At 42.5% G+C, this 21,448-nt stretch overlaps 2 protein-coding genes across 2 annotated transcripts in view; one reads left to right on the forward strand and one right to left on the reverse strand.

Moving 5' to 3' along the window:
- The window catches only part of LOC100496941 (structural maintenance of chromosomes protein 6), a 44,780-nt gene extending 37,663 nt beyond the window's left edge, over positions 1-7,117 (reverse strand). Inside the window, exons 1-2 of the mRNA XM_018094061.2 lie at positions 6,899-7,117; positions 604-721 (exon numbers count right to left, since the gene is read on the reverse strand). Of these exons, the coding sequence (XP_017949550.2) occupies positions 604-721; positions 6,899-7,117 (337 nt within the window). The remainder of the gene's footprint in view (positions 1-603; positions 722-6,898) is intronic.
- A 4,977-nt stretch (positions 7,118-12,094) lies between these two features.
- On the forward strand, positions 12,095-19,499 carry LOC116411078 (flap endonuclease GEN homolog 1-like). The gene is made up of 5 exons (XM_031902956.1): positions 12,095-12,305; positions 13,022-13,209; positions 14,633-14,819; positions 15,660-15,836; positions 19,118-19,499. The coding sequence occupies exons 2-5, from the start codon at positions 13,049-13,051 to the stop codon at positions 19,157-19,159; spliced, it is 567 nt and encodes a 188-aa protein (XP_031758816.1). The 5' UTR covers positions 12,095-12,305; positions 13,022-13,048; the 3' UTR covers positions 19,160-19,499.
- The last annotated feature ends 1,949 nt before the right edge of the window (positions 19,500-21,448 follow it).

Raw genomic sequence — 21,448 nt, forward strand, 5'->3', positions numbered from 1 at the left:
TGTACTAATACAAGTCTTAAATGGGGTGTATCCAGTGTCGGACTGGGCTAGAGTGGACCTGCCGTCCCATACCAATTCTCACGGCGCTCCCCCTCCCGAAGATCTGTCTCCCCCATCACGCAGGGGGTGGGGGTGTGGGGCCCCTGGGAAGGAAGCCCCAGTGGGCCCTGCACCTCCCAGTCCAACCAGGTGTATCATCCCCCTGCCACATTATCCTAAAAGCAGACTATGTCAATTATTTGTAGATTGTAAGCTCTTTTGGGCAGGGCTCTCTTCACCTCTTGTATCGGTTATTGATTGCTTTATATGTTACTCTGTATGTCCAATGTATGAAACCCACTTATTGTACAGCGCTGCGGAATATGTTGGCGCTTTATAAATAAATGTTAATGTAATGTAATCATGGATTCACCCCTAAAATTGAGACTACATGCGTATTTGGGGCCAGACATGCTTACACACAATGCTTTAACAAATCTGGAAGAGTCTTCTCTTTTAAACTATATGGTAAATTGTTTATCCTCCTCCAAACTGCAAGGACTGCTCTCGGTAACTGTACTTCATACAGGACACGTATTTTCTAACGTCAGTAAATATACTTACTCCCATTGTTTCCTACAACAAAGTTAACGTTTGGTCCAAAGCGAAAAGGTCCCAGCATTGAATGACACATGAAGTTTCTCAGAAAGATGGATTCAATGATTCCAATTTCACCTGTGCACTATAACACAACAAAACACATTAGGGGTCATTTATAAACACTCGGCAAATTTGACCATGGGCAGTAACCCATGGCAACCTACCAGTGATTGGCTTTTTTTCAGCTAGCTGTAGGTTGAACGATGACACCACACATTTGATTAGTTGCCATGGGTTACTGCTCAGGTGCAAATGTGCCCATTGCTTATAAATGACCCATATACAGAGGTGTCAATTAGCTCTCCTTATACCTTCAACTGTGTTGGAATAAGAACAAGAACATCAGTCTTTATTGGATCTCCATACCTTAAGTCTTCTAAAAATCATGTAAACATTAAATAAACCCAATAGGATTGTTTTGCCTCCCAGAAGGATTAACCCTTTAAGTGCCAGCCGAATTCGTCATTTCAGTTCCCCCCAGTGCCAGACGTTTTGTGAACATTCTGTGCTCTCTCAATGTAGGGGCTTTTACTGGGGGCAGGGTTAAGTTTAGGTAGGCAAACTATATATTGTTTTTTTCAGGAGAACCTGAGCTTTCCAAATCTACCTGAGTTTTTGTGTATTTCCACTTCTGGAACAAGATTTAGAGCTTGAAATACAAAAAAAAAAAAGAAAAAATGCTATTTTTCATGATATAAGGATTTCTACCAGAAACACATTTTATTTTATGGACAAAAATTCAACTGATTTGGAAAGCCTCATGTCTCCCGAACGTGCCAATACCTGATATGTATAGTTTTATTGAGATTTCTGACTTCTATAGATCAAAAACTCCCAGCAGTAAATTACTAAATTTTCAAAGCATTACAGCAGAATACGGCACACTTTACATTCCAAAGCCAAAAATCCTGGAACATTAGGTTTACCCCAGGAAACCATACATTTTTGAAAACTACACATTCTGACGAATCTGAAATGGGTAACTATGTCTTCCAACTCCTAAGTACCAAACGGCAATGCTTTACTGAATTTAGCATTTTCTATAAAAAAATTATGAAAATTCTAAAAAATCACCTCAAATCTTCCATTTTCAAGCACCTTATCTCCCACATAACATTAGGTACGAAGAAAACACACCCTAAATATGAAAGCCAGGGGTCCACTGAACAGTTTGATGCCCATTGTGCACAGGATCACCAATGTATCTGGAATTTAGAGACCCCAAAAGGAAGTTAGTACATACAAATTGCCCAGGAGATCTCTTTAGCTACTGAAAATTCAACACATTTACTGCATTTTCTGTGGGGTAAAAACACAAAAAAATACATTGACCCCCCAAAACCATATATTTTTGGAAAGTACACATTCGGGCGAATTCAAAATTGGTACCCATGTCTTTCTACTCCAAACTACAGAGTCGCAGTGCTTTCCCAAAATTGCTAGTTTTGGTGAAATACCTGAAAAACACATCAAATCTTCCACTTTCAAGCACCTTATCTCCCACATAACATTAGCTACCAAGAAAACACACCCTAAATATGAAAACCAAGGGTCCGCTGAACAGTTTGATGCCCATTGTGCATAGGATCACCGATGTATCTGGCATTTAGAGACCCCAAAAGGAAGTTAGTGCATACAAAGTGTATACACTGCAATATAAGCTACCGGCATGTGCATTATGCGGCATAAGACCCCCTAACAGTAAGGAGACCCTAGAAAACTATACATTTTCCGAAAGTACACAATCTGACAAAACAAAAATGGGTAAATACATCTTTCTACTACAAACTACCAAATTACAAAGCTATGCTAAACAGAACTGTTTTTGTGACATTTCTGAAAATCGTCACAAAGCTTGCATGTTGCCCCATTATGTACCCCACATTTAGTAACGTACCAACATAAAACACTCTAAGTATGAACGCCACTAGTCTACTGAACAGTTTGATGCCCGATATGAATAGATTTACCAAACTATGTGGGGTACAGAGGATGCCAAATTGAAATACAGCAGACAAAATGTCCATGTGCAAAGACAAGTAACAAAGAACAATGTAAAAAGCAATACAATTGATAAAGATAAAAAAAAATCACTAAAATCATTTTTTTTTTTTTGCCTAATAATATCTGCGGGCAGAATAACAGTTTGAGTATTTTGGCTAGAGCAAATAAGTTTTACAGACAAAGTCAAGCAAACAACAACTATGCATAACTGAAAATGCTATAAAATGGCTAAACATGCAGTAAAATACCCAAAAATCCACCAAAATCACAGAAAATGTAGTAGAAACACCAAAATAATACACAAAAGGTATTGCGCAGTGCGGTTAGCGAATACACTATCCGCAATGGCAATAAAACATTTTTTTCAGGCAAGAATAAAAACGATGCGATTAGAAAAAAAAAAATAATTATAAAATTACATAAGTGTGTAAGTGTGTGTGTACATGTGTGTAAAATGTGTTTTGTGTGCATGTGTGCGAGTGTGCAACCAAGTGTGAGTTTTCTCTAAGTGCTGTAAGTGATAAATGTTTGAAAACCTCCCAAAAATGCATGTGTGTGTGTGTAAGTGTGAGTATAAGTGTGTATTAGTGTAATAAATGTGTGATTGTGTGTTTGTGTGTGTATTTGCCACTTACTTGAGGTCTAGGTGAGGATCTGGAGGAGAAAAACGATCTGGCACACCAGCAGCATCAGCTCATGTGAGGGGGCGGGGCAGGAAGCAGGGGGGCCAGAGGGGGAAGCTGCGGAAGGGAGAGGAGCTGCACACAAAGCCACGAGGATGGCAGGTGAGTCCCATGGGGCCCCTGGGCGATCGCTACCCAGGGGCCACTCGTTCCCCACCTCTGACTATTGTCTGGAGGCTGGGGAACGAGTGGGGAGCGAAGGAATGGCTTGAAAAGCCATTCCTCCGCTCCCAAAACCGGAAGTGCAGCAGGACGTAGAATCTACGTTCTGTGGCACTTTGGTCCTTTGATACACAGGACGTAGATTCTACGTCCTGTGGCACTAAAAAGGTTAATTATATCATAGGAACAAGTACAAGGTACTGTTTTATTATTACAGAGAAAAAAAATGTTTATAGCAGGTTTCCAGATAAGTGATTCCATCCCTGTATTTAGTGCTGCAAATTATTAAATGAATAAGAATGAACAGCAACAAGGTGTCACTGTGATTTGTTTTATGAAAGCTGTCTGGGGGGGGTGGTTCAGTTTCTGACCAATCAGTGTAAAAATGAAACTGGGTAAGATAGACTGCACAAAATAAAAAATGTTTTCAATATAGTTAGTGAGGCAAAAATGTAATGTATAATGGCTGGAGTGGGCAGATGTCTAACATAATAGCCAGAACACTACTTCCCCCTTCACAGCTCTCTAAGCTGTTAGCAGTCAGTAACCAATCAGTGACCTGAGGGGGGGGGGGGGCATATGGGACATAACTGTTCAGTTAGTTTGCATTTGCGTCCTCACAAACTAACTGAACAGTTATGTCCCATGTGGCCCCCCCTAAAGTCACTGACTAACTAAAAGGTTAGAGAGCTGAAAGCAGGAAGTAGTGTTCTGGCTATTATGTTAGATATCTGCCCCCTCCAGCCTTTATAGATTACATTTTTGAATAATTAACTATATTACAAATATTTTTTATTTTACGCAGACCATTTTACCCAGTTTCATTTTTACAATGAACTGTTCCTTTAAGGGCAAACATTATTAGAAGCTGATAAGAGTAAAGATGGATGCTTACACTATATGAAACATGGGTCAATATTAGCCATCAAATGTTGCATTACAGCATCCAGGGGTGCTCCTCTGTATTATGCATGTGAGATGCACATTAATGACCTGGTTACTTAAGGCTACTCCATGGCAAAAAAATATTACTTAATTGTATAATTAGTTATGTTCTCAGCAAACTGATCATATTGCAAGAAGACAATTTTTAATATGTGTATTGAAGAGAAAACATACTACAGGTTTGGGATCCCATCTCCCATAGACTTCATTTATATCAAATAATAAAAATGCTTCAAAATTATTCCCTTTTTCTCTGTAATAATAAAGCAGTAGCTTGTACTTGATCCCAACTAAGATATAATTACCCCTTATTGGGGGCAGAACAGCCCTATTGGGTTTATTTAATGGTTAAATGATTCCCTTTTCTCTGTAATAATAAAACAGTACCTGTACTTGATCCCAACTAAGATATAATTACCCCTTATTGGGGGCAGAACAGCCCTATTGGGTTTATTTAATGGTTAAATTATTCCCTTTTCTCTGTAATAATAAAACAGTACCTGTACTTGATCCCAACTAAGATATAATTACCCCTTATTGGGGGCAGAACAGCCCTATTGGGTTTATTTCATGGTTAAATTATTCCCTTTTCTCTGTAATAATAAAACAGTACCTGTACTTGTACAACTAAGATATAATTACCCCTTATTGGAGGCAAAACAATCCTATTGGGTTTATTAATGTTTAAATGATTTTTTAGTACACTTAAGTAGATTGCAATTATGGAAAGACCCAGATCACAGGAATTCTGGATAACGGGTCCAATACCTGTACTCAACAAAAACTTTAATAACTATAAAGTACACAGTACAGGTATAGAACCCATTATCCAGAATGCTCGGGGCCAAGGGTATTCCGGATAAGGGGTCTTTCCGTAATTTGGATCACCATACCTTAAGTCTACTAAAAAATCAATAAAACATTAATTAAACCCAATTGTTTAATTAAATAAGGGGTAAATAAGGGGTAATTATATCTTAGTTGGGATCGAGTACAAGGTACTGTTTTATTATTACAGAGAAAAGGGAAATCAGTTTTAAAATTCTGTATTATTTGATTAAAATGGAGTCTATGGGAGACATGCTTTCCATAATTCAGAGCTTTCTGGATAATGAGTTTCCGGATAAGGAATCCCATACCTGTATAAGGCTCTGGAAAGGAAATTAACAAATTATACATTATATCTATAGTACACAGGTTCTCTTTTTTCATATCCCCCCAGCAAGTAGGCGATAGTTAAGCACCGTGACAAATTTTATTCTTCATTCACACTATTTTTCTTTAAAATGTTGGACTATTAATAAGCAGCTTGGTGTCTGTTCCGAATAAGCCACATGAACATTGGCTAATAATATTTTGACCATTAAGTGGAGCAATACTGGCATCAAACAAAATACCCATTGCGCATCACACACGTTGACGTATTCTTGGGCAGGTCGAGCGTCACTGACCCGTTTCCTGGTGGATTGAAATTCTCTGAACTAACAGGTGGTTGATCCTACCTAGTATCCAGCATCACCCTGTCTCCTTTTGGGCTTCTAGACCCATATTTGCCGTAAGTCATATACCAGGCATCATATTATACACCCTAATATCAAGGCAGTTTTTTATAATATTTGCCTGAGCTTGACAGACAACCAGCTGGTTTTGTGGAATCGGACTACGTTCTATATAAAGTGATTTCGCCCTCATCTTGTCACGTCCTTTAACTTCTGATTATTAACTTAAAGTGGGGATTGTTTGATTATTTTTTTTAATTTTTATTCTATGTTTTATTATTTTGTATTTTCTATTTCTAACTGTTCACTGGCATTTGTATTTCTTTGACCACTTTTTGTCCATTATCTTCTCTGTATAGTCTCCTCTCTCTCTAGAACTTCTACTGTATATCCTGCTTCCCTCCCTTCTCTCTTCCCCCCTTTCCCCGTGTGTACCCTTGCGCTATATATAACACCTCAGAAAGGTCCGCGTTCACAAAGGCAACATTCTCAATGTTTTGGCATTACAACCTGGTTGCTAGTGCACGTGTAGTGCGCTCTTGTACAAACTAGAAAAATGCCTTTTTTCCCGTAAAGGACCTCGACAACTTCTTTTTGGGGTTCCAGCCTATAACTTTAATGTTCCTCTGAACACTGTGACACCCCTTACTTTCCCACCAATTAGGGTTTATCTGGCTGTGTTTGTTGTATGTGTATCACTTTGAGAAAGGGCTAGATCGCTAGCCAAAACATTAATCCATCTTTAAATAAACATTTTTTGTTTGCATAAGACCTGCGAGTGTGTTTTCACTTTTTTTTTTCTTTTACAATGCAATTTGCTACTGCACTCAGGCAACTAACTACAGTTTTTGATGTGAGTGCCGGCTAAATTTCCACACACTATATATATATATATTGGAATGCAGTCAATGGCACTGAAATTAAAAAAATAAAATGAATCTGTACAAAAGTGCCCGTGCAACTTACTGACTGAGAATCACAGGACACAGAATTCCCATTGTCACGGTCAGTATGTGAGTTATTGGCTTCGTCCCTTCGCTCTCTGTGGTGCGCACAGTCATTAGAGACACTGGGTCCGGCCTGAACGTTATCCCCCTCATAGTCATACGTGCCCTCCGCCTCTTGCCTTTGTTTTTTGCGCTGTGAAGAGGGCGCGATGGGGCTGCCTTCCTTTCTCTTGCCCATTGCTGCAGGAGGAGAGCAGAAAGAGCAACTCACTGAACATTGACCATCATTACAGGTAAATATTTACTGCAGCACCAAATATCAAGGCATTAACCAGTGGTTGGCTCATTCCTGCGCCCAAGGGTGAGAGATGGGTTAGGTGGCTTCTTAATCACTGCCAGCACCCCCAAATAATTATCCCTGCCAGAACCCCCCAATAATTATCCCTGCCAGAACCCCCCAATAATTATCCCTGCCAGCACTCCCCAAACATTATCTCTACCAGCACCCCCCTAAAAATTATCTCTGCTAGAATCCCCCAAACATTATCTCTGCCAGTACCCCCCAAATATTATCTCTGCCAGCACCCCCAAACATTATCTCTACCAGCACCCCCCAAACATTATTCCTGCCAGCACCCCCCAAACATTATCCCTGCCAGCACCCCCCAAACATTATCCCTGCCAGCACCCCCCAAACATTATCTCTACCAGCACCCCCCAAACATTATTCCTGCCAGCACCCCCCAAACATTATCCCTGCCAGCACCCCCCAAACAATATCTCTGCCAGCACCCCCCAAACATTATCTCTGCCAGCACCCCCCAAACAATATCTCTACCAGCACCCCCCAAACAGTATCTCTGCCAGCACCTCCCAAACAATATCTCTGCCAGCACCCCGCAAACAATATCTCTGCCAGATTCCCCCAAACATTATCTCTGCCAGCACCCCCCAAACATTACCTCTGCCAGCACCTCCCAAACAATATCTCTGCCAGCACCCCGCAAACAATATCTCTGCCAGCACCCCCCAAACATTATCTCTGCCAGCATCCCCCAAACATTATCTCTGCCAGCACCCCCCAAACATTATCTCTGCCAGCACCCCCCAAACATTATCCCTGCAAGCACCCCCCAAACATTATCTCTGCCAGCAACCCCCAAACATTATCTCTGCCAGCACCCCCCAAACATTATCACTGCCAGCACCCCCCAAACATTATCTCTGCCAGATTCCCCCCAAACATTATCCCTGCAAGCACTCCCCAAACATTATCTCTGCCAGCACCCCCCAAACATTATCACTGCCAGCACCCGCCAAACATTATCTCTGCCAGCACCCCCCAAACATTATCACTGCCAGCACCCCTCAAACATTATCTCTGCCAGCACCCCCCAAATATTATCACTGCCAGCACCCCTCAAACATTATCACTGCTGGCATCCCCCAAACATTATCACTGCCGGCACCCCCCAAACATTATCACTGCCGGCACCCCCCAAACATTATCCCTGCCAGCACCCCCCAAACATTATCACTGCTGGCATCCCCCAAACATTATCACTGCCAGAATCACTGTAAGTTTTTAAGGGAACAAAAGCATCCGGCACAATCCCAGAGAGGCCCCAGTGCAGTGCACCTATTACCTGACAAAGGCCTACCTCTGGGAGGGGAGGGGGGGCAATACTGACACTGGCGATGGCATGACGAGTCTTGCTTTGCCTGCAGCTGTTCCACGCCCCACCGTGGCATACACTGGCACATACATACAAATTCAGGGCCCTACAGGAACATAGATATTTAACATGATAGCACACAGAACTTATGCACATTTGCAGGCACAGAAAGATATGGCAGCACTCGAGGGCTCCATGGCTGGCAGTGGTACCTGGTTCCACAATTGTCAGTATATGGGCCACTACCCTCCCCAAAGAGGGGAATCCACTGGGCGCTGGTGGGGGCCCTTCACAGCAGCAATAGACAGCAGTTTTACAAAGATGCAACAGTTACTGTCACAAATTGCACTTATATTCTCCATACAAGTGACAGGACCAGTTTCAAACATTTGCCCCAGGCTCCCAGCGCTTCAGGGGCCTCTTGGGGGGGAAGCTAAAGGGCTTGTTTATGTCCCCACACTTTCCCCCCAGTCAGCTGTATGTAAAACCACTTTTATTAAAGGTACTTGCTTCAAAATGCCCTCCTTTTGCTTCCCTGTGGTTTGCTGAGCGCCGCTCAGTGCTTCTTGCCTTACATTTCGCATCAGGCACTGCTTTACCCATACCCCCCAACTGTCCCGCTTTAAGCGGGACAGTCCCGCTTTCTATAGCGCGTCCCGCTGTCCCGGATAGTTCCCTGAATGTCCTGCATTTTCGTAATAGATTACGGAAATGCGGGACATTCTCTCCTTATGTTGCTCCTTCTCCGGTGGTCCCTGGCCCTTTTAAAAGGTTGCGCCCGTGCGTAATGACGTCACACGTACACACGGGGCGCAACCTTATAAAAGGGCCTGGGACCGACGGAGAAGGAGCAAAATAAGAAGAGAAGCAGCGCAAGGAGTCGGAGCGCGTATGGGGGGCACTGTGTATGGGGGGGCTTTGTGTATTGGGGGCACTGTGTATGGGGGCTCTGTGTATGGGGGCACTGTGTATGGGGGGGTCTGTGTATGGGGGGCTCTGTGTATTGGGGGGCACTGTGTATGGGGGGCTCTGTGTTTGGAGGGCTTTGTGTTTGGGGGGCACTGTGTATGGGGGGGCTCTGTGTATGGGGGGACTGTGTATGGGGGGGCTCTGTGTATGGGGGGGCTCTGTGTTTGGGGGGCACTGTGTATGGGGGGGCACTGTGTATGGGGGGCACTGTGTATTGGGGGCACTGTGTTTGGGGGGCTCTGTGTATGGGGGCACTGTGTATGGGGGGTACTGTCTATGGGGGCCTGGGGGGCACTGTGTATGGGGGGTACTGTCTCCCCTGTGTGGGGGGGCAAAACTGGTAGATCGTTATAACTCAATTATATTTATTATAACATTTGTCCTCCCTGTGTGTAATTGTGTATATTGTAAGATTGTACAGCACTGCGTACCCTTGTGGCGCTTTATTTATAAAGTTATACATACATACATACATAACTGACTCCCTTCTCTCTATATTTGTATTTTATATGTAGGAGTTGCTATTTTGTTTTCCTTAGGTAGTACAGTATGAGGGTATAGCACATTTGCATCTGATCCCGCCATTTCAACTATATAAAAGGAGTATTTTTTTTAAAAAAATGGGGTGTGTTAATTGGGGCGTGGTCACAAAAGTGGGCGTGGTCAAAAAAATTGCCGTGCGCGCTCTTTTTGTCCCTCTTTTTGTTTTTCAAATGTTGGGAGGTATGCTTTACCTATTGCGTATTGGGACTATCAACACCTACTGACCAGGCGTATAATAAAACCCCTTTTCAAATTATACATGTAACCCAAACTCAATTTTTAATTAACACATCCCTACCCATTATAAAAGCATTTAAAAATCACAGCTGTCAATCATATACTGCCTGCCCCGCCTCTATGCCTTGGGCATAGAGGTGGGGAAGTCAGTTACTTTCACTTTCAATTCAGAACTTCTTAGATGTTGCTGCCCTCCTCCCATTCCCCCTCCCTCCTCACCATCTAATTGTGTAAGCAGAGCATGGACATGGGCACAGAGAAAAGATTTCGGCAGGGTGCAAAGCTTGCCTTAATGACAGTGCCCACAAAATGGCCCCTGCCTGCATGCCGAAATTGTGAATTTCAAGGCTGAAGAAAATAAGATTCAAATCATTTCTACAGTGTAAGTGAAGTTTATTTCACGTGACTAACACAATAGAAAACAATTTGGAATTATTTCTTAGGGTGACAGGTCCCCACCCTGCACAGCACACTTGCACCAGAAGAATAGGGTAACGCACCCCTCGCATAAGAGACTTTGAAATTATCCGATGATTTGTGAGTCAACGCAGGTGCAGTTGTGTCCATTTTGCAGTAGGTGCAGCGCAATTGCGTCAAGAGAATTGCCTGTCAGCAATGACGCCTGAACTCTGGGGAAAAACTCTGCATTGTGGGAAAAAACATGGTGATTGCATTTAAAATTGCACTCACTGGGCTCTTGGACATTAATAATCCATTTAGTCTCCTGGCACAACTGATTCCCAGCCTGTAGCCCCCCTACAACCCCCTGGTTCCCATTCACAGCAAGAGCATCCTTAAATAGCATGTCCCCCCCCCCCAACCTTCACATTGGGGCCCCCCAGCGTTACCTCAAATCTGGGCCACCTTCTCCCTTACCCCCAATGACAATAAGTACCATCTAAACCCAGCAAGGAACATTCCTGTTACATATTTAGCATAAAAACTACTGCTCCCAGCATCCTCACTAAGCCCAGCACATAGGGGTCACTGAGTACAGAAACTGAAACCATCTCCTTCTCAAGGAACAGACTGCGTGATTAGCTGCAACTTGTCTCTCAAGTCACTTCACTGCGGTTCCCAGAACTGAAACTATAACTCTCACTCACCTAATAGTACCCAGAGCTCTGCTGACCCGGTTAGTGGTGGCGCAACCAGGTCTCAGTCAGCAGATGCCCAGACTAGCGCTCCGCCTCAGCGCAACAAGCCCCGCCCCGTAAATGAAGCCTTCCCATTCTTACTGATACAGGGCAGGGCAGCCGTACAATAAAGGGGCGGGGCCTTGTTGTTGACAGGCGTGGCCAGCGTGACTTTGCATTCTGTTATCAATATGTTACGGGAAATGTGGAAAGTTTTGCTCCTAGCTTTTTCACCAATAGCAGCCAGCGTTCCGTATTTATTGCCCAGCACCTTAAACACGTCTATTGCTTGCATATGTTGTTTTATGCTAAGCCTGAGCTTGGAACTAGCGCAGTAGCGCAGCTACTTTAGGAGCCTATTGGAGTGGTTTTAAGGGTAGAATGGGAAGGGTTTTATCTTAGTACCCCAGTATCTCAAGCCCCCATACAGGAAAGATGTGCAGTCATGACACAGCTGTGCTATACACATCAGGGTGCAGATATTACCTCACGTAAATCACCGCTTATTACTCAGTATGCGTAGATCACGAATTTACCCACTAGATGTCGCTGTTCTGCATATACAATACAGAAAGTTCAGCACTGTAACGAATAGAGCGATTTCATATTAGAACACGTGATACGGAAGTTTAATGATGTCAGTTCCCGGAAGCTTTGTTGTCGAATTGTAAGGCTGACTTAAATTCAATCGAGTCTGGCGGGATCGGGATAATAACAGAGAGAGTAAAATCGGCAGGGATTACGTTTTTGGTTTTCCGTTTCTCTTATGAAAGCTGCGTAGGGCGATCAGTGCTGGGCTGAATGTGAAATGAGAGTGTAATTCTGAAAGTACAACGAAATTAAAGTTTAGAACGGGGCAGAAAAGGTGGGTTCTTATGTTCCCAGGGGCTCAGTGCTTCCTAGGTAATAGAGGTCGCTGCTGAAATCATTATAGCCTCAGCGGCTGTTTATAGTTTGCTGGTTCAGACTCCTGACACAATGTAGTAACTAACCTGATATACTGTTTCTAGAATCAGAACCAAAGAACAGAAAAGGGTTAAAACAAATGTATATTTGTGTTTAAGTTACAAATAACTTTCACAAAATTGACTATTTTTAATTAATGTACATTTGAAAGTTGCTTAGAATATGTCCCTTGGTCTGATCTCTGATACTGTTATAGTGTAATTATAAGCGGCAGCACGTGTGTAAGCAGCCATAAGACTTTTAGAACTGTGTGTCCTGGGTCACGCCAGCACGTGTGCCATATATGTCAGTGAATGTCACAACATGAAAAATAAGCATGTGGTTCAGTGTCGGACTGAAGTGCCAAGGGCCCACCAGAAAACCCTTAGACCTTAGGCCCACTCTACCCTTCTCTGTTTACTCACTTTCTTTAATCTCTTATTTACTTCTTTTTGTATCTATTCTTTCCTCCATTTCTTCTGTTTTTTCTCATATAGAATTAAGTAATGGCCATGGTATAGGCATACAAGGCAACTGATTGGGTGAGCAGGAGGGCCCACTGACACCAGTCCCCACCGGGAGTATTCCTGGTATCCTGGTGGGCCAGTCCGACACTGATGTAGTTTGTGTTTCCAGCTAAAGAGCTGACACTGAGGCAGTAGCATGGGAGTCACTGATCTGTGGTCCATCCTGGGGCCAGTGAAGAAGCACGTGCCCTTAGAGAGCCTCGCTGGGAAAACGCTGGCCGTTGATCTGAGTATCTGGGTGTGTGAAGCACAAATGGTAAAACAGATGATCGGAGTGGTCCACAAACCCCATCTCAGGTAGGCTTCATTGCTGGGAGGATGCTGTATTGGTGTGCTTTCATCTCTAACACATATAGCCCATTCCATTTGACTTGCCCTTTAGAATAAATATTAGTTCTTTAGGAAAACAAAGGACCAACAGCTTGAATACAAGCAGAAACCAAAATATCTTAGAGAAAGAGAACCTGTCCTCATTCACAGTTGGCAATAGTATGGCGTTCCATCCTGAAGGCAAGTTAGGGTTTATTTGCTTGTATTTATGTCAGGCATTTTGGTCACCGCTACTAATGGCCCCTTTGTGCCATAACCCTAGGGGGAAGACAAAACAGAGCAAGAAAATTCCTTGTATTAAAGGAGAATGCAAGTCAAAATGTAAAAAGCATAGTGCCCAATAGTCCTCCTATTGTTTAGTAAAAACGCCCCACTTTTGGCTCACCTAATCAAATATTTACTCACTCACACTTACTGCACATTTTCTAGAACAGGCAGCCATCTCTAAAAAGGTATTCTCCCTTCCTTTCCCTCCTTGCTTCATACTGCACATGTGTTTCATTCCCTCCCCCCCTCCCCTCTGCCAGATCCGCTTCTGATTGGCTGGTTGGCATGTGTAGCTCAGAACAGGAGACAGGATCAAGTTACACACATGCTCAGAGAATAGGAAGGCTGCCGCTGGCACCTACAGGAAGGGGAGAGAGATTTCAGTGATGTCACTGTAGGCTTCACATTGCTGTAGGCTGCCAGCACCGTATCTCAGAGAAGCAAGCAGGGATCTGGGAATTTAGATATGCAGTAAGTACTTAAAAAGAATGCCTTTAGACTTACTTTTAATTTATATTAACCTTTCATTGTCCTTTAAAATATGATATGAACCCCCTAAGTACAAATATGGCAACTTTGAAATCTGCATTTAATTAACACTTGATGAGCAATGTGCATCCTGTTGAACATATATGGAAGCTAAACAAGAGAATGCAACATGGGGCCCACACAATATTAATTAGTAGTGGCTACCAGGGTTTATATATGGCATACTGAGGTATGAAGCTGATACAATATATGGCTTTATTAAGCACAGGATACAGTTTATCCCCTGACTGCCAGACTTGCAGGCTTCTCACACCTTCATACTAATGAACTGGCTCGAATTTCTCACCTTTGATCACTCTCAGTGACTTGTGATTATCCTGTTCCTTGTGTTCTCTCTACATGCCTGCCTGCTAATGTATAAATGATGTCCAGTTGGAGTTGGTGGTGTAAGGGCACTAATTCTGTAAGGGGGGTTAAGAGGGGTTCAGCACATCCCTTACATATTTGGTTATATGCTGCACCCACATTTTGCAATGCAAGCCTTTTAATATAACAAAATAACGTAGGGACGCTCAGGATCACGCTATATTTCCCCCCCCTACCCCCATACATTTTGCCTTTTTTGTGTTCGAAGGAATCTGTTCTTCTGCATCTCTTCGCTGAATCTATTGGGAGTGAAGCTTGTCTTTGTTTCGGAGGGTGAAGCCCCAAAGATTAAAGCTGAAACCATGAGCAAGAGGAATGAGATGCGCTACGGGCCTTCTGCCAGTGCTGCACCGCCCAAAGCAGGAAGGTCCTATTTTAAGTCTGTTTTAAAGGAGGTAATTATCCAGGTGGAATGAGAAGGTGCATTGGCCACAGGAAGGATAGAAGCGATAGGCTTCAGCAGCCACTTGCAAGTGGCCCTTGACTCTGTAACTGAATTATTTTATTATTATCCTTAAAAGTCTAACCCCAGTATGTAATATCAGACACTAAGTTTGCCCAGGACCAGTAACCCATAGCAACCAATCAGCAGGCATCATATACTGGCCACAGGTTTCAAAACAAACCACTTATTGGTTGCCATGGGTTACTGCTCCTGGGCAAACTTAGTGTCTGTTATTAAATATTGGGGTTAGACTTTTAAGGATAATAATAAAATAATTCAGTTACAGAGACAAGGGCCACTTCGAAGTGTTGCACACTCAACCTGCAAAAATTCACAAGCAAAACAGTAGGTGGCGCTCCTACAGAACAAAGAAAAAAAAAAAGCATAGTCCAGTGCAGGGCAGTGCTATACTTCAGAACATTTAATACTAAGTACTTTAACATGGAATTGTAACTTGTACCATATGGCCAAATTATAAGGGCAGGTTAGCAGCTCCATCAAGGCAAATCTCTTTGGTACATACAAACCACTCGCTTCAGTATAAAAAATTATTTGGAAGTGGTACTGACACATTCATGGGAAAATATTTTATAAATCACCTTTGGGATGACATAGCCCCAGGGGATTTTATATTAAAATAACTTCAAATTTGAGACATCTAAATGGTATAATAACTTATAGGTGAAATGACTGGACAGGAACAAATTATATTTGGCAGTGTTATTTATTAGCAAATATGGCCTTCACAAACATACTGTAAATCTCACTGATTGCCCCCTTCACGTTACAGTGCCTGCTGATGCTGGAGTGTTTGGGCATCCCATGGGTACAAGCAGCTGGGGAAGCCGAGGCCATGTGTGCCTACCTGAATGCCCATGGCTACGTGGATGGATGCATTACCAACGATGGCGATGTCTTCTTGTATGGAGCCCAGACGGTTTATCGGAATTTCACTATGAATGTGAAGGTAGGGCTCTCTAGTCAAGACCAAATGGATTAACACAATGCACCCCCTAGCTGGTATTGATCTGTAGAAGGTAAGTGTAGTTCATCAATATCAAACAGTCGCTATGTACTCTGGGATCTGATCCTTCTGGACAAAATGTGGCAGAGGTTCAGCATCAAAATTTGCACATATGTTACATTAATTCTTGAAGAAGTAGAAAATCACGGGTCACTGTCAGTCACTGTATAACTGTGCATCACTGTGCCTTCATACTGGGAAGCAAAAACATTCCAACGCCTGCCAAAAACCTTTTATTTTGTTTTTGCATGATTACGTTCCATTAGTTAAGAATAGTCAGTGGTAATTAAAGTTATTTGTGAATGTAATTGCAGCTGAAACCAGCATTTGTCTGACCCTTTCTGTTGTCTGGCTCCTGTCAAAATGAGCAGAACTCATTTCTCAGCCGGCTTCTGCTACATTGTTTCATGAGTCATAACTAGCCATGCAGTAGGAATAAACAGCCAGAGAGATACTGCTGTCAATAGTAATTGCAATGTTATAGCTTTGAACCGTTTACAGTTTATATTGTGAATTTAAAAGTTGCTTGGAATTAACATTTTCAGTCATAATGCATATGTTTTTGGGTGGCATTCCCTTTAAATTCTTCCTTTTCGGTATTTACTGCTTTATGCCTTATACTTTACATTAACAGTGTAAACAGGAGCTGTTGTCATGTGACAGTCACTCCCTAGAAGCCTACCAATCAGTACTGGGCTGGGACAGGCCAGGCTGGCAGGGCACCCTGGGCATATATCTTAACCCCCCCACCCAGCAGTGGGGGATATGGTCCTGGAATAGGGGTAGGTGACAGGTGCCTCTTTTGCCTATCCCTAGTTCTGACCCTGTCACCAGTTAAGGGGGTTGTTCACCTTTAAATTATTTTTTAGTATATTTAGTAGTTATGTTGCACAGAGCGGTGTTCCAAAACAATTTGCAATGGGTCTTAATTTTTTACTATTTGTGTTTTTTATTTTATTATTTAGCTTTAGATTCAGCAACTCTCCAGTTGGGATTTTAGCAGCTATCTGGTTGCTAGGGTCCAGATTACGCTAGCAACCAGGCAGTGGTTCAAATGAGAAACTGGAATATAAATAGGAGTGGGGGTCTAAACAGAACGCTAAGCAATAAACAGTAACAAAAACAATGAAATTGTAGCCTCACAGAGCAATAGGTTTTTGGCTGCCAGGGTCAGCGACCCCCTTTTGAAAGCTGGAAAGAGATGGAAGAGGAACGTAAATAAATGAAAAATGATAAAAAATGAAGACCATTTGAAAAGTTGCCATTCCCAAAAGGAGGCCTTAAATGATTTCCCTACAAGGCCCAGCTACAGTCTTCTAATGCTAAGACTAAGACTACAGGAAAAAAATTGCTATTGTTATACGATCCTGAATGCTTCAACCTTCCTGATAAGGACCGTATGAGCGGGGGTTATGCTGGGTTAGAAGCAATCAGAAATGATTTACATACACAATACACTGTGGGGACAGACACTGCTGGCTTTGTGAGCCTTCTGGTATCAGGTTTCTGATATTCACTCCTAATTTGTGTATCTTTTCATCTATAGGGAACAAAATGTTTAATGAGTACAAGACAACATGCATTATTCACTCACAATGTGCCATTACTAACGATCTCATTATCACTGTATCATTATTGTTATGTTGGTGCTGTTATATCCCACAGAGCTTTATAGAGATTATACATCATTCCCATCAGTCCCTGCCCTAGTGGAGCTTGCACTCTAAGGCCCCTATCCCATTCACAAAATTAGGGAGCCAATTAACTTGCCTGTATTTTTGAAATGTGGGAGGAAATCGGAGTTCTTGGAGGAATCCCATGCAGACATGGGGGTATATACCCCCTGCAGATAATACCCTGGCTGGAATTGAACCTAGGTCCACAGTGCTGTATTATTAATTACTGATACTATTACAATTTTTGTAAGTGTCTTAAATGCTCTATTTAAAATTCTCTATATGGTTCTTAATGCAATGAGATTCTCAATTCTTTCCAGAACCAAGATTCAGCATGTAAGTCTTCATCTCTGCCACTAGGGGCCGATATCTGTTCATTTTGCAGGTTGTAACGTTTAATGGCATTAAGAATATATGCCACCTGCTTTCAGCAACATCACATTAAGAACCAGATTGTAAAATCTGACAGCAATGTTTAGCAGTGAAAGTATGAAATGTCTCTGTTTCGTCTGATTTGTACACTCTTCTCTTTTTCTACACTGACCTATAACCCCACACACACACACACCTTTACAGAAATAAGTACTGCATTTATAGGCGCCCATTGGTACTGTGGGTAGTAACATAGAGAATCATCTTTCCGCAATGTAAGTCAGTTTAACAGCAAACAAATAGGGGGGTTCATCGTTACACTATTGTCCAACAGCATACTGTGCAAATAGCTCATTCAGTGGATGTTTAAAGGGAAACTCACCTTAAAAGGAAGTTGTGATACAGTGAGTGTTTTCCAAAGACAGTTAGTAGCTTGTATGGAACCTGCCACTGCTGCAACTGCACTTGCTGCCTACTTGCTAGGGTGACTGACTTATGACTTTAGATTCTTGCATAGTTAAAAGGTTATAGCATTTGGGGGTCAGATAGCAACACTGGGCAAATTTGACTATGGGCAGTAACCCATGGCAACCAATTGTTGAATTCTTTGTTTCAACTACAGCTGGCTGGAAAAATCACTGGTTGGTTGATATGGGTTAAGGTGCGATATCGGGGGAATTTAGGCTAATTCAGTCTTTGGCCCTTCCATACTCATTGAGAGGGCTAGGACACCCGCTCATTGTACGTGTGTGCCCCAACATGGTTTCCCACGCTGGGAGTCAGCTTCTGGAGAGAAAGTTCTTTATTAATATGTAATAATAACACAACTCTGCCTAAAAGCAATATATTAGTTTATGCTTGTTTGTATGTTTCAACTGTGTTCCGGCCCTGCCATTTGCCCATACAGAATTTTACGGCTGAGCGAATGGATTGGCCCAGGCATTACTCGTGTGAGAAGTTGCTTGTGCTGTTGACGTATTACGACATGAATGAGAGAAAGGCAGGCAGAGAGAATGGGGCGCAGCTACAGGCTGTACGGTAATCAGCAGGGATCTATGTCTATGTCTCAGTCCCCGTGCCAAATAACACAAGCGGTAGTCAAAATGTCCCATGTCCCATAGGCCTTTGCATAAAAGCTTTTGCCAGGTTATTAACTCTGTATGTTTCCTTTGGCAGCATTGTAAAGACAAGAATCAGGAGTGGAAGCCCTTGCTTTGAAATCGAGTGGGTGAAACCAGGTATGGTCTCCAATGTTTATGCCACGGTGGATGGGGGAGTAAGTAGATGTTAATGCCAGGGATACCCAATTGGGCTCTGATACTGCTGTGGAGTAAGACACAAGGGCCATGGTTGGAGCTTTTTGGCTAAGATCTTGCCATTGTAGTTTAGCAACTGCTGAAGACTTAGGTATTAGAGATTTCTAGGGTGTGTTGAGAGTTGTAGTTTAGAAACACACTTTGGCTTATCAGCTGCTCCTCTGGTTCACTGAAACATTCCCAGCACACAAAAAAAATCCAATTGTATCCCCCCCCCCAATTATTGCTACCCCTTATTAGGGATGCACTGAATCCACTTTTTTGGATTCTGCCGAACCCCCGAATCCACCCTGAAGGATTCTGACGAATCCTGAACTGAATCCGAATCCTATTGAGTAGATCAGTGCTGTCCAACTTCTGTTGTACCGAGGGCCGGAATTTTTCCAACCTACGTGGTGGAGGGCCGATAATGGAAGCCAGTTTTGACCACTCCCCTTTTTGAAACCGCACCCACTTGAAACCACACCCATGTTATCACATGACCATACCCATATTAATGGTTGTAGTACAGCAAAAACCTGCCATACTCTGCCTGCCCTACCCTGCCTGTGTGTGCCATACTCTGCCTGCCCTACCCTGCCTGTGTGTGTCATACTCTGCCTTCCCTACCCTGCCTGTGTGCCATACTTTCACTGTGTGTGCCATTCTTGGCTGGTTTGTGCCATACTTGGCCTGTGTGTGCCATACTCTGCCTGCCCTACCCTGCCTGTGTGCCATACTTTCACTGTGTGTGCCATTCTTGGCTGGTTTGTGCCATACTTGGCCTGTGTGTGCCATACTCTGCCAGCCCTATGCTGCCTGTGTGTGCCATACTCTGCTTGCCCTACCCTGCCTGTGTGTGTATGGCACACACAGGCAGCCTACAGTGATACAATGCTGGCACTGCTCCTACAGTCTGCACAATAACTATATATTAAAAAACGTTTTAATTGCAGTACCACCTCAGTATATGTTCTGTTTGTAGAGTGCAGGGATTATTTGTGGGTTTCTACTGCTCCTGAGGTGTGAACAGGGGAACAATGGGGGTGATTACAGCCTGAGCCTGAGGTGTGAACACTGTAGGGGGTGAACAATGCAGAGATTAAAAGGTGTGAACAACACAGGGGATTACATTTTTAAACAATACAGCCTGATTACAGCCTGAATCTGAGGTGACAACCATGCAGGGGGGCAGTTAATCTCAGTACTGATACCATTTAAAGTTTACACAAGAGTAAGCCATCAAAGCAGCCAGACAGGTGGGGGGCCACACAGAGGGGGGTCGCGGGCCGCCAGTTGGACAGCACTGGAGTAGATAGTAAAACATTTACTAAAGCTACAAAAACCACTGGAAAGATATGTAGAGCAGGGCTAGGGTATTACAGATAGCTACAGCTTGTTTAATTATTGTAATATATAGTAAACAATTTTTAGTTGCCAAAAAAATAAAAATGTATGTGACTAACTGTAACTGAAATTGATTGTAATTTTGTATTGTGCTATACTTTAAAAAATAAAATAAAAAAGAGAGATGTTTGATGTGTTACTGCTATTGATTGAGGAGTTGTAGAAAACATATTGAATTGACATATTGCATTGAAAAAGTCCAGAATTCATACTGAGTTGAAGACTAGACTGTTAAAGACTGTTCTAATAAAGGCATCAAACATAATGAAATACTAGTAATATTATACTAGTAGTAGTCACTTAGTACAAGAAAAGCTTTGCCATTATGTGCACATCAACATCAGCATCATTTATACATTAAAAGCAGTAAAACTGTCAAAAGGGTTAATTGCACTGCATTTTTGCATAGCTTGAATGTGTGGAATTCCTCCTGGTAGTGGCAAGTTGGCAACTTGAACTAATGATAACTAACTTAAACTTAGTGACACTCATCAGAAAGAGACAGACAACATGCAGCAGTCACTTTTGCACAGTCAGATAGTAGTAGTCTATGTCATAAACTTAAACCTAAAAATAATCATGTTCATCATCACTAATACCAATTAACAATTCACCAGTGTAACAATTCATATATATACAAGTACAGCAACCAATAAATAAATATAAATAAGATCATAAAGCATTAAAGTTTAGCTTCAGCAACACCTTTGAGGCACTGATTAAGTTAAAAGAAAGTAACAAAATCAAATGGATACTTGCAGAGATTTACTGTACTATATTGTACTGACCTATCTATACATTCACA

The sequence above is a fragment of the Xenopus tropicalis genome, chromosome 5, assembly GCF_000004195.4.
Source record: "Xenopus tropicalis strain Nigerian chromosome 5, UCB_Xtro_10.0, whole genome shotgun sequence".
In the NCBI taxonomy this organism is placed as follows: domain Eukaryota; kingdom Metazoa; phylum Chordata; class Amphibia; order Anura; family Pipidae; genus Xenopus; species Xenopus tropicalis.

Coding starts and splice junctions, on each gene's coding strand:
- LOC116411078 (XM_031902956.1), top strand. CDS start 13,049: ATGGGAGTCACTGATCTGTGGTCCATCCTGGGGCCAGTGAAGAAGCAC. Junction 13,210..14,632: donor GTCCACAAACCCCATCTCAG/GTAGGCTTCATT, acceptor TTGTGTTCGAAG/GAATCTGTTCTTCTGCATCT. Junction 14,820..15,659: donor TTAAGTCTGTTTTAAAGGAG/GTAATTATCCAG, acceptor TTCACGTTACAG/TGCCTGCTGATGCTGGAGTG.